Source organism: Phoca vitulina, unplaced genomic scaffold (assembly GCF_004348235.1).
Source record: "Phoca vitulina isolate PV1807 unplaced genomic scaffold, GSC_HSeal_1.0 scaffold2, whole genome shotgun sequence".
Classification (NCBI taxonomy): domain Eukaryota; kingdom Metazoa; phylum Chordata; class Mammalia; order Carnivora; family Phocidae; genus Phoca; species Phoca vitulina.
This window is the reverse complement of record NW_022589705.1, coordinates 88,010,816-88,024,112: the sequence shown is the minus strand read 5'-3', so window position 1 is coordinate 88,024,112 and position 13,297 is coordinate 88,010,816. Positions and strand designations below refer to the sequence as shown.

The window sequence follows — 13,297 nt, the reverse complement described above, 5'->3', positions numbered from 1 at the left end:
GTCCTACTGCTGATCCCCCCACAACAGCGTCCTGGAGCTTATCGCCATTCCAACCCTGCCTGTGGGGCCCCCTGGGGCCCCCAGGACTGTTAGGGGCCTCTTTACTCCTTATGAGCTTGCAGACCATGGTGGGGGTTGGGGGGAGGTGACACATACCGATGTGGGCCCGTGCCTGGCACACAGCTGGAGCTCAATAAATGCTAGCTTGGATTGCATTGAACCTGTGTCCCCTAAACCAGCCACAATGCCACGTAGGCCAGACAGATGTGGTCCAAGCCAGCTTGGGCCCAGAGGTGCCCAGAGGAACCCAGCTGCACCCAGGCCGGTCCTCTCGGGAAGGCTACAGATCTGAGCAGCTTTCAGGTCCCCCCCACGCCCAGCCCCTTGGAGAAAACCGGCCCTGGCCACCGCCCTCCCAGCCGGCCCCCCTGCCTCCACCACGCAGAGCTGCAGGGAGTTAATTCCACTTCTCCAGGCCCAGGCATGAGGCCTCCCTGGCCGCAGGCTGTTAGCGCGGAGCCCAGCTGAGCCGCGAGAGGCTGCAAACTCCCGGTCTATAATAGAGTTGCTGACGCAGGCGGAAAACTGTAGGGAAAACTGCAGCCGAGTAAACAGATAAATAATTGAAACAGTGACAACACATACCTTGCTGCTTTGTGGAGTAACACTTTCATTAGCTGGAGGCAGCGCGGGCATGGGGAGGCGGCAGCGGGCGGTGAGCCGGCAGCGCGGGACACTTGGGTCCGACTTTTTAATCAGCCATGAACAGCTGGGCGCTGGGGCAGCCTTTGTCTTCCAGCGCAGGCTTTATTGTCACCTCCTGAGGTCCCCCCACTTCTCCGGGCCTCTGTGCTCCAAGGGGGAGGTGGGGACCTCATGACCTCCCTGCAGGCTTGTCCCAAGGGCAGCCTGGAAGAGGGTGAGCCCGCATGCTGTCCAGGGGGCTCCATCCCCAGGTCAGTAGATTGGGTGCTCCCCAGTCTCCTCAAGGGCCCCCTGCCTCCAGACAGGCCTCTCCCTAAATAGAGTTCAAGGTGACCTCCACCACATTGCCTTCAGGGACAGTTGAGCTCCCCTGACTTCCAGGCCTTCCAGGATCTGGCGCTTTTGGTTTCTTACCATTTCCTTTCTGCCCCGGGCGCTCTGAACACAATCTTCTTTCCCCGAGCATAGCATACCTGCTCTTTCCCACCACAGGGCCTTTGCTCTTGCTGTCTCCTCTGCCTACAGAGCACGCCCACCTATGCCAGGCCGCCTCCTGCTCTTCCTTCAGAAGGCAACTTAGACCTCGCTTCCTCCAGGAAGCCCCCTATGATGACCTTATCATCAGATGGGGATTGCCTGCCTGGGCTCCCCCGCCATTCTGGGCCTACCCCTGACAGAATTGACCAGAAATAATTGCCGGGGAGAAAAGCCAGCTCTGCCCCTTCCTGGCATAGGACCTCAGGAAGTCCCTTCCCTCCAGAGCCTCAGTTTACACATCAGTAGAGTGGGGATGACCTGGGAGGGTTCTAGTGATGGTGGTGACATGTCCCCTGGAGGCCTCTCCCAGGGCACCGGGGTGTTGGGCGTCCTGGCCTCTACGGTGTCCCCCAACCCCGCGCGCGCTGTCTGGAGCAAAGGGGCGGGGCTGGCCGAGCGCTCCCCTGTAGCCGTCTGTGCTCTGTTGCAGGTGACGGATGGCGGCACCATCAAGCAGAAGATCTTTACCTTTGACGCCATGTTCTCCACCAACTACTCGCACATGGAGAACTACCGCAAGAGAGAGGACCTGGTGTACCAGTCCACCGTGAGGTGAGGGGCCGGGCGCCGGGGGCCACTTCTCCGGCCCTTTCCCATCGTCTGTCCTGTGATGCTCTGGGGGGTTCTCAGGGTCACCCTCCAGGGGCTCAGAAGGCAGGGCTGGGGGCTGTGATGCAGAGGGGAACCCAGAGCCTCGAGGGGCCTCCCCCCGGAAGGAAGAGCAAGGAGGGTTCAAGTCACAACTCGCCCCATGCAGCAGACAGGCCACATCGGTCCCCCCAGCCAGCTCCTCGAACAGTCCTGCCAGGTGGGTTGTCCAAACTCAGTTTCCAGGAGAGGACACTGAGGTCCAGAGAGGGTGAGCAATGTGCCCCACGTCCTGCAGCCAGCAGGGACAGAGCTGGGACGTGAGCCCGTTCTGCCTGGCTCAGAAGCCCCGGGGAACACGCTCTCCTGTTCCCCACAGGCCCCTGCCCAGCAAGGCAAATGGACCCTAAACAATTGGACCCCGGGTCAGAAGAGGCAGCAGGACGGGAGGAAAGAGTCCTTGGGGATAGTGATACTTAACATGTTTACCCTTACCCCTTTTCTAGAAGACTCTAAGGTAGCTGATCCCATTCTTGCCATGTTCTCCGTGTGGGTGCCAGGCACCGCACCCGCCCCGTGTACTCTCTAAAAGGCCCCAATCCTATTTTACCCCTACCACTCATTTGCCAGAGTGCCACTCTCCCTCTGGTGACATGGTGAGCTCCTCATCAGTCTTCAGAGCCCAGCTCAAGCATGCCCTCCTGTGGGACACCTAATTTAAACGACCCCTCGCCCTAGCAGAGCAACTCTCCCCCAAAGCCAGATGGCTGCTGGTCCTCTAGTGCCCATCCCTCCATGAGATGGGGGGGAGCCTCACTGCGTTCATGACAAGTAGCTCCACACGGGCACTGAACGTGCACAGTCTCACACACAGACACACGTATGTGCATTTTCCCACACGACACAGCCAAATGCTTTGCCTGGTGCCCAGGCAGAAAGTAGCGGCCTGCAGGCCTGGCACATAGCAGGTACACAGTGAAATTTACACACTGATGAGGTGACCCTGGGTATGCTCCTCTGCCCTTTGGGCCTCAGTTTCCCCCTGGATAAAATTAGAAAACGGGACGGGAAGGTTGCCCAGGGCTCACCCAGCCCTGCATAAGGAATCTGGCAGGTGACCCTTCCCTGCACACTTTGTGAGAAGGAAGGTGGGTGTGCTCCCCTGGAGGACCTTTCTGGGTCCCCCTCCTCTCTGGGCTTTTGCCAGCAGCTGAGAACCAGCCCTTGTTGGGGGAATCTGGTGAGCATGTGGGCGCAAGGGATGCGGAAGAGGCGTGCAAATGACCACAAAGATGCCTTTATTCATGTCGATGATTTCCCCTGTACCTGCTTCCAAAAAGGATTTGGGGCTCCTTAAAATATTAAAGCACACCTAAGACCAGCCAGTTACAACCAAGATGAAAACCTCATTTTGGAGAAGAAAATAACCGTCCTGGGAGCCACAGATGGTTCTGCAGAAGTGAGCACTCAGATCACCCTGCTGCTTCCCAGAAACCCGCAGCCTCCACCCCACCCCCACATGGTTACCCTGGTCTCTGAGAAGCACCCTCCCCCAGCCTATCCCCTCATTTCCAGCACCCCACTGGAGTCCTAAGCCAGGAAGAAAGCCCAAGACCACCAGACCAGCCCTGTCCCCCACCCTCTCGTGCTCACTGGAGCACCCAGAGCCCAGCCCCAGTACCCGTCCCAGAAGACCTGGTTCAGAACCAGCTCAGCCACTTCCTACTGAGTGACCTTGGACGAGGGCCTCAACCTCTCTCGGTGTCAGTTTCTTCACCTGCAAAGCAGACTTAAATCGGATCGGCTTCACACCATCGCTGTGGGATTTAAGTGAGATTTCTGTCCCGGGGCCTGAGTTCCAATCCTGACCCCTCCACCCCCTAACTCTGTGCCTGAGTTGCCCCCATCTCTAGAAGGGATGACAATAGTGAGCAGCTCCCTGCAGCCTTGCGAGGGTCCCCCAGTTAATTCACATTAAAGTGCTGCCACGGTCGCTGAGCAGTGCATGTTTGCTGTTCTTGCCCAGAAAAACCCCTCCTTCTTCCACCATAAAACACGCTCACCTTTTTCCAGATCGCATAAAGACCCCTTATGTGTCCTCTGGCTCTTCTAATCCTCATGAAAAAACCCTGTAAATGCACGCGCAGATGTTACTGCTTTCTGTAGCCCTGGTTTATAGCTAGGGTTAAAGTGCAGCAAGGTCAAGGGACTTGCCCCGGGGTTGGTGGCTGGAATGACAGACTGAATCAGAGCCCACGCCGCCTCGTCCTGAGCCTACACCATGCTGCCCTGCTCATCTTGCAACCAAGGAAACCAAGGCCCAGGCAGGGAGGGGACTCGCCCAAGGTCACACAGCAGTGCTGACTTGTGGCCAGTGCCCTTTCCTTCCCCAGCCTCCGCTCCAGCGGTGGTCTCCCAGGCAGAGCGCACCAGGGCAAAGGAGCCTTGAGGAGGCCACAGCAGAAGGGAAGGAAGGAGTCTAAGCGGATCGCGGAGAGCTGCTAGCTAAAGGAGGCTGTGTCTCCAGGCTTCAGGGCCCCATTAGGGCTGGCGGTGGGGTGCGGGACTCCGCATTTACATATAAATGAAGATATTTACAAATTAATGCATCTCAACTAGAGAGAGTCCCAGCTCCACAGCTGTCTGAGCCACTTCCTCTTCAGCTGGGGAAAGTAGGGGGAGAAGGAGGCTGAGATCACCAAGAATTGGCAGGGAGCAATTCTCAGGCAGCTGAAAGGAGCCCCAGGGACTTCCAAAGCGTCTCCTCCCACTGGTGGGGTTCCCGGAGGGATGGGCGTCGGGTGGGGTGACGGGACTTCTACCTCCTGGGCAGGGGTGCGGGTGTGACATCCCAGTTCATGACCTTGGGCAAGTCATTGCCCCTCCCAGTGCCCCAGAGGCCCCATCTATCAAATGTCTATAGAATGAACCTCAGAATCCAGAACTCCCAGCTTGGAATTGACAGTAATGTATTCCTTCAGAGGATATTTAATTGAGCAGTTACTAGAAGCCTGGCATGGTGGAAGGTGTCTTGGGGGATCAGTGGGGAACAAGAAAGACCTGGCATTAAACTCTTACGGGGGGAAGACAGTAAACAAGGAAAGCAAGACATAAGTAAATTTATCAGTACACAGTCCACAAAGGTGTGAATTCGAATGGCGATTGTATAATGGAGGCAAGCAGGGTGAAGCGCCAGGGAAGGACCACTGTGCTGGGGTGCCGTCCGAATGGTTGGCCGAGGACTGAGGGATGGGAAGGAGCCATCATGGTAGGGATGAGGACGATGTGGCAGAGGTCCACACCCACCTTCAGCACCCTGACCCCTCCGCAGGCTTCTCAGGCTGCCAGAGTCCCACTCAGCTTGTTCATGGAGTGAGGCGGATGTGTCAGGGCATCCCCAGAGCAGCCTTGGCCGATGGGAGGTGTTGGGTGGATCTCCCGGCCCCCTGCCCCTTGGGTGAGACTAATCAGATGGATGTTCACTGTCCCCTCGAACTCTCCAGCATGAACAAGGCTGAGCGGCTCCCCCAGAATAACCTCTGTGATGCACCGTATTGGCTTCTTCCCTCCCCACTATTCTCCACTCCTTTCCCGGCTCCCTGGGACACCTTTGCAAATTAGCCACTGGCTCCTGAATCCTTGTCATAAGGTCTGCTTCTTTGGGGACCCCTGAGTGGGGAGGCATGATAAGGGTGACAGTTCCACCTGCTGGCTTCCTGCACATCGCCATCCTCCACACCTCCACGACTGTGCCTCAGCCCCATGCACCTGTCCCACCTCAGCCCCATGTACCGGCCCTACCTCAGCCCATGCACCGGCCCCACCTCAGCCCCATGCACCTGCCCCACCTCAGCCCCGAGCACCTGTCCCACCTCAGCCCCATGCACCGGCCCCACCTCAGCCCATGCACCGGCCCCACCTCAGCCCCATACACCTGCCCCACCTCAGCCCCGAGCACCTGTCCCACCTCAGCCCTGAGCACCTGCCCCACCTCAGCGCCATGCACCTGCCTCACCTCAGCCCCATGCACCTGTCCCACCTCAGCCCCGAGCACCTGTCCCACCTCAGCCCTTGTGCACCCGTCCCACCTCAGCGCCATGCACCTTCCCCACCTCAGCCCCTGTGCACCTGCCCTACCTCAGCCCCAAGCACCTGTCCCACCTCAGCCCCAAGCACCTGTCCCACCTCAGCCCCATGCACCTGCCCCACCTCAGCCCCCGTGCACCTGTCCCACCTCAGCCCCCGTGCACCTTCCCCACCTCAGCCCCTGTGCACCTGTCCCACCTCAGCCCTGAGCACCTGTCCCACTTCAACCCCCGTGCACCTGCCCTATCTCAGCCCCAAGCACTGGCCCCACCACATCCCTGTGCACCTGTTCCACCAGGCTAAGAACAAGTGGAGCAGATGGATAAATCCCCCACAGAGGGGAAGATTGTGTGGGCAAAACTCATTAATCCCTGCAGAATGCACCCATCCATGTCCCAAAGTCCTCTGCAGTCCCTTGTCCCATTCCATGTGTTCTGGATGTCCTGAGGAGCACCAAGCAGGCTTCACTGGCCCTAATTTGGCAGCGAGGGAAATCTAGAGTCAAGGGGTTGAGTGTGTTCCTGCCCCTCCCACACCTTGCCCACCTCCCTTTGCCAAGGCCCTACTCATCCATTCAGGTTCAGCTTGCACGCCACCTCTTCCAGGAAGCCAGTCATGACTGCCCAGACTGGGTCAGATACCCCAGGGTACCTCCCCTCCATACCCTCCATGCCCTGACACTAGGTGTTCAAAGTCTGCCTCTCCCACTAGACTCAAAGCCCAGGGACAGGGACTGGGTCTGATATCTTCACCACTGTGTCCCCAGCCCCAGCCCCAGCCCAGCACCCCCGCCCCCACCCCACCCACACAACATTGAGGACAATATGTAGATGCTTGCAGGGTGGATGAGTTAGTGGTGGAAGCTATGGTGTTCTCCCACGGGCTCTCCCTGCTGCTAGATAAACGTAGGAGGGAGCAGTTTGTCCCTCCTTCCCCCCACTCTGCGCGCCTTCAACGTTTTCATCCTTCATTCATCACAAAGGAATTGAGCAATTGCTACATGTCAGGGACAATGCTGGGGATAAAATGGAGAGCAAGACGCAATCAGACCTGCTCTTGTGAGGTTTGCAGTGTAGGGGGGTGAGGAGAGACAGACTATAAAAATATGTTTAAAAGAATAAGGAAAAATATTGACAGTTGGTGATGAGTGTGTGAAGGAATAAGGTAACATGACAGAGAATGACAATAACAGAGTATGCTGCGGGAGGGTGGCGGGGGGCGGCTACAAGTTCTCTTATGGGAGGTGACATCTCAGCAGCAATCTAGAGGATAAAAAGGAGTCACTGGCACGGTTGGGGTAGGGAGGGCATTCCAGGTAGAGGGCACAGCAAGTGCAAAGGTCCTGAGGTGAGAAAGCTTGACATGATCTAAGGGCTCCCAGAGGGCCAGTGTGGCCAGAGTTTAGGGAGCAAGTTGGCATTTATTCTCTGTGTCCCAGAAGCTGCTGAAGGTCATGGTCTGATGTGATATGTCTTGTAAAGTTCACTCTGGTTGCCATGTGGAGGGTGGGTTGGGGGGGCACCAGGGAAGGAAGACGAAGCCCTCCCCAGATGAGTCTGGGGAGGGGGAGAGAGGTCTCTTTCTAGGCCCCCAGGACTTAGTTTCCAAGCCTGGGTAAGCTGGGAGAAGGAGCGACCATGGTGTGGGGCCGGCAGGGGCCAGGAGGCGAAGGGGAGCCCGAGAGCCAGCTCTCTCTCCAGGGTCTGATTGCCATGCCCCGTGAACACGTGCGCCGTCCCCAGAAGCCGCGACAGGAGGTGGAGAACAGCTGGGTGGGTGGGGAAGAGCCTGGGGGCTTCGTGGAGAGCAGGAGTACACAGTTACACCTCCCTAATTCTTATTTGTCAAGGGAGGGAGATGGGGGAGAAATCAAGTGAATGAAGGAAGAGCCTGGAGGAAAGAGAACATGGAAATGCCGCTTCCTTTATTACTTCGAGATGCACCCACTCACATCTTCGCTCGACAGCACGTATTGAACATTTGCTGCATCCAAAGCACGGAGCAGGGGCACAGCCCCCAGAGGTGGTCAGGATGCAGCCCCAGCCTCCTCCTCGGACCTTAAAGCCCGCCTCCTTCCTCCACCCCCACGTGTGCCCAGAAGCTCCTCCCAGGGTCCGCTCTAGCTCTTTCATCTCAGTAACCCCAGACCCTACTCGGCATTTACAGAAGAACAATAAATATTTGTGGAATGAAGGGAGAGAAAGGGGAGATAAAACATGGAGATAAATAGCTAACAGTTCGAGGAATAAAGTGATAGCTGTCCTAGGAAAGACTCTGATATAATGCAGTGATGAATCAGAGCTGGAGAGACCCGGGAAATCATAGAGAAGGTGGCTTTTGAAGTGGCCCTAGAAGCATAAGTAGGTTTCAGACAAGGAGGCTTGGGGAGCAGATGCTCTAGGTGGAGGGCACTGCGTGGGCAAAGGCGTGGAGGTAGGGAGGTACTGGAAGGGGTGACAGGACCCCTCCAAGCAGGCAGACGGAACCTGCAAAGTAGAAGCTCCCTGGAATCTGTTTGATGGAACACTGTGCTGTTTTTATTTATTTTTATTTTTTTAAGATTTATTTATTTTAGAGATAGAGAGAGAGCAGGGTGGGGGGCAGAGGGAGAGAATCTCAAGCAGACTCCCTGCTGAGCGCAGAGTCTGACTCGGGGCTCGATCCCAGGACCCTGAGGTCATGACCTGAGCCCAAATCAAGAGTTGGACGCTTCACCGACTGAGCCGCCCAGGCGCCCTTGTGCTGGTTTTTAAATAGAGGCATTCACTGTTTGGTCCAAAGAGGCTTGCTTCTCTCTGAGAAGTTAGCTGGCCCTCCTGCAGACTCATCTATGAAGGTGCAGGGCAAACTTCTTCTTGGGTCTTGGTACAAAGAAAAGTGCCCTCTGACCCTGGCTGGTTTGAGTCTGAATTGCATAGCTTCCTTGTCCTTCTGCAATGTTATCATGAACCGTGCATCCTTTCCCTCTGAAATAGACACAGCACGTGCTGCATGCACAGACATAGCCGTTCATGTGTTCCCTCATCTGACCGCTCGGCAAACACACAGCGAGTAACTGTGTATGTTCAGACCTATGCTAGCTTACGCCCAGTTCTTGACCCACTCGAAACCCCCTCCTCTCTCGCACCCTGTAAGCCTCCGGGAATGCGAAAGAGCCAGAGTGACATTGTAATGACAACCTTGAGCCCTTTTCTGCAGTTTATTCAGAACAGATTATGCCTCTTCATCACATCTGAATTGAACACCCCGAGTGGGAGCCTGTCCGTGTCTCCAAACAGGGACGACTTTGGAGCGAGGGCTGCAGTTCTCCTCCCGGCCACTAGAGGAATTGGCAGCCCGGGAGCTCGGCTCTCAGAGCCTGGGCTGCAAGTTGCCTGAGCAGAATTGTCCTAAGGCCCCCGTGGCCAGATTCATTTGGGTTGAAGATGACGAAAGAGTTGACCAGCCAGGGACCTCCCAGGGCAGAGTGACCCCACAGGCACTGACCAGTTCCCGAGGCTGGGTCACCCCCTTATGCCCCCTGGCACAGTTACTGGTAGAAAGAGAACAACTGGTGTGCACGTGGCCCTGTGCTGAGCCTCTCAGAAAATGAGGCCTTGACTAGGGAACAAGAGGGCCCAGGAGCAAGGGCCTCTTCCTCCAGCTCCTTGGCGTTTTCCCCAAAGGCAGAGTGGCTCTCTGAGCCAGAGTCCCACTGGACCCAACCCCAGGCCGCTGGCCCCCAGAGCACCAGCCAGAGAAGGAGGAGTTACTGGACCCGCCTGTGTCAGGCCCTGGGCCCGTCTCTCAGGGCAGGTACCCTCCCTCCTTCCCCTCTAGGTCCTTAGTGCCTTGCCCAAGGCCTAGCATGGAAGCCCAGGGCCTCAGTAAGGGTTTGTGGAATCAGTCGACTGACAGGTTATCCGAATGTGGAATTACCATTTCAGACAGTCAGCAGAAATTTTTCTGACCCATCATCTGGTTTCACCCTCACAACCATCCCATGGAGTACACATCTCACATTCATGGAATCCTTTTGTATAGATGAGGACACAGAAGAACAGAGAGGTGCGGTCACTGGTCGACGGTCACACAGTGTGCCCGTGGTGAAGCCTGGGCTCACACGCCAAGCCAGATTGGATCCCTGGGCCATTGTAGCGGGTTTGTTCAACAGTCACTGAATGCCCACCCATTCCAGGCCCAGGGCCAGGCACTAGAGACTCAGGTAACTTAGTAAGGGCATGCAACCTTGTGTGTCCATCCCAACACACACACAACGGATGCGTGCGCACGCACACACAGACACACACACACAGTGGATCTGTAGCCCGAGATGCTTGGGGCCTCTGGGTGCGTGCTTCATGTTAAAACTAGCTACTGCCCGGCGGTTCCCGGCCCCTGGATGCCCTGGCCAAGGAGACCAAGCGGTGCCCAAGCCCAGCTCCAGAACTGGGACTCTGGGAGCCACCCCAGCTCCTCAGCTGGCAGCATCAATCCCCTTGACTGGCTGAGAGATCCGTTTAACCTGATGTGTTTCCACTGCCCTGAGTGGGATGCACCCCCTGCCCCCCGCACCCCTACCTGCCCCCCCACCCCAGCCGCCAGCCTCCGGCAGTCACTTCGCTGGCTGGCGGGGCCCCGGGAGAACACCGTGCATCACACTTCTGCTCTTCCTGAGCCAGTGGCTATTGTCCACTGACACGGATGTGGCCACTGCCCCCACCCAGGCCCCGAGTGGCCCAGACCAGCAGGGCCCACTCGCCACAGACCTGTCCTGAGCTGGCGCCTCCCCGGGGCCCTCACTTCCCGCCTGTGAAGGTCTATGTTCTTCTCCTCTGTTCCCTGATTTCAGTCTTTCCTTCTGCTTCCGTGGTCTCCCTCTTAGCATGACCTTCTTCTCTTCTTTCTTTCCCCTTCCGGTCTCGCACTTCCCGTGTGGGGGTTTGTCTTCCCGCTCTGTGCATGCAAACACACACACACACACACACACACACACACACACACACACACACGATGCCTCACTTCCCCTCCCCCTGCACACACTTACATCTCTTGGGATGGAGTCCCGTGATGGTCCCAGAATCTCCCAGGCAGCAGGGACTCTGGATTCCAAGGCCGAGAGGCCTCGGGAGCTTGGAGTGGGTCCTCATGCCACACTGGCCACACCAGCCGGGGTTAAGGGGTCAGGAGCACTTCTCCATGGTTGGGTCTTGGGGTAGAGGACAGCTTTGATGCAGGGGACAGAGATGTGCTCTGTTGAGTTGGCAGCTCCCACTGAGCAGCCTCCTCCCCCTCGACCACCCCCATTCTCTGTCCCCCCCTATACACCCATGAGGAGGCCACTGGGGCTCCCAGAACAGGCCCTTCTCTCAAAGGTCTTCCCCTTGCAAAGCTGTCTGCTGCCCTCTGGTGATGCACTGGGGTATTGCAACTAGGGTGGGGGTCCCAGGCCTGTGGCCCCCCCCACCCCACCAATCACCAAGGATGGGTCTTGTCCCTTAAGCATGGGGAACCTTCCTTTCTGCATCTCTAGGGCGTCAGTGCCCAGCACAGAATGTCAGTAGAGATTAGTTAAATTAATGATCTGACAGGTTATCCAAATGTGGAATTACTTTTTCAAACGGTCAGCAAAATTCTTTCCCATCCATCATTTGCTTAAACCCTAAGGACAAACCTATAGAGTGCAGATCTCAGACCCTATTTATGGGGATTAAGCTCAGCCCAGAGAGGGGAAAAGCCCAAGAGCTGGGGGGGCTTCCCCCTCATACAGAAATTTCCACCCCTGGGGGTTTCTCCAGTGAATGGAGCTGAGCCCCTTGCTGATGGAATGGGGGGCTTCTGGGGTAACCCTCCCCTCCTCTGGGGAACAAGTTGCATTTGACCAAGGGCCTTCCGAAGACAGTGTCTTCACCCACTATCAACCGCAAGGAACTGCAAACTTACGTGGGACCACGCCCTGGGACGTGGGGGAGACGTAGCCCTGAGGCCGTGCACTTTGATGCATTTCAACCACTTCAGCTAGGGCTGGCCCTCATGACTCACCTGCCATTTGAAAAGTGTTTCTTTGTTAACTGCGGACATCAGGAAACAGAGGTGGAGGTAGGGTCTCCCGGCTATGTTTACAACACAGGGAGAGGTCGGGGGAGGGGCCTCTCTGGGGTATGGAGGAGAGAAGAAGCCACCACGCAGAGGCCAGGGAATGAGCATCCTGGCAGGGGAGGAAAGCAAGGGCCTGAGCTGGGAGCCAGCTTGATGTGTCAATGAAGAGCAGAGAGAAGCGGAGGGGCTGGGAACCGATGAGACCCTGCAAGGAGTTTGGGGAGGGGCGGTGGGAAGTCAGCAGAGGCCAGATCTCAGGGAGCAGGCCTCTTGAACTTGACCGCACACAGGCGTTGCTTGTGTGCAAATTCAGTGGGTGGGGGCAGGGAACCCTGCGATCCTGTGTTTCCGATCATCCCCCAGGTGACGCCGGTGCCGTGGTCCACAGGCCCCATTACCAACACCTGGGGAGCTTCGCACGCTCCTGACGCCCAGGCCGAGCCCCGACGGTTACGTCAGAACCTCGTGGGCAAGAGGGTGGGAACACAGGCATCAGTTTTGCAAAGTTCCCCAAGGTGGTTCCCATAGGCAGGCAAGTTTGAGAACCACTGCTGTAGAACATTGTGGGGTCATTAGAGTTTGAACTGTATCCTAGAAGTGATGAGGAATCATTGAGGTTGATCCTGTTTCTATTTTGGGGGCTGTGAGAAGATCGGCCTCAGCTATTGGGGAGGACGCGGGGGCGGAGGCAGGAAGCACCTGTCACCAGGCAGCTGAGGAGGTGATGGGGTGTGCTGGCCAGGCTGGAGGGGCTGGGATGGGAGAAGGGTCTGTAAGCGGAGCCAGCAGGACTCCCTGCTGGGCTGGAGGTGGAGGCCATCAGAGGGAGAGGAGTTGACAGTGGCCTCCAGGGCCGTGGCCAGAGCACTTAGGTGGAGGGGCTCCTTCCTGAGACGGAGAGACCGGCGAGGACCGGCTAGGGCTGGGGACAGGTGCCGAATTCCCGAGTTCTGGCTGGGCCAGGTGAGACGGGTCCATGAGACACCTGAGCTAAGACAGCAAGTGGGTCGATGGACACACGGGGCGAGGGGCTGGTTTCGGTCAACAGACACAAGTGTAGGAGCCATTTAAAGTCACTGTCGCCTCCCAGACTCAGGACAGGTCTGCCAGTATCCTTCAGACATCACCCAGGCCAACTCCCCCTTTCTCCAGATGAGAAAATCAAGGCCCAGAGACTGTGGGTGACTTCCCTAAAGTCACACAGCAAGTCAGCTGTGGAACCAAACTCATCTTCTGACTCCTGGAGAAGCATTTCCACCCCACAGAGCTCAGTGCGGCTTCCCCCAACCCCAGCCCGTGGGAC

The 13,297-nt window shown here is 57.2% G+C and overlaps 1 protein-coding gene across 2 annotated transcripts in view; it reads left to right on the top strand.

The window, feature by feature from the left end:
• IGSF21 (immunoglobin superfamily member 21) overlaps positions 1–13,297 on the top strand; it is a 235,076-nt gene that overhangs the window by 159,481 nt on the left and 62,298 nt on the right. For both annotated transcript variants that reach the window (XM_032392617.1, XM_032392626.1), the window contains exon 3: positions 1,673–1,794. In XM_032392617.1, coding sequence (XP_032248508.1) covers positions 1,673–1,794 — 122 coding nt within the window. The remainder of the gene's footprint in view (positions 1–1,672; positions 1,795–13,297) is intronic.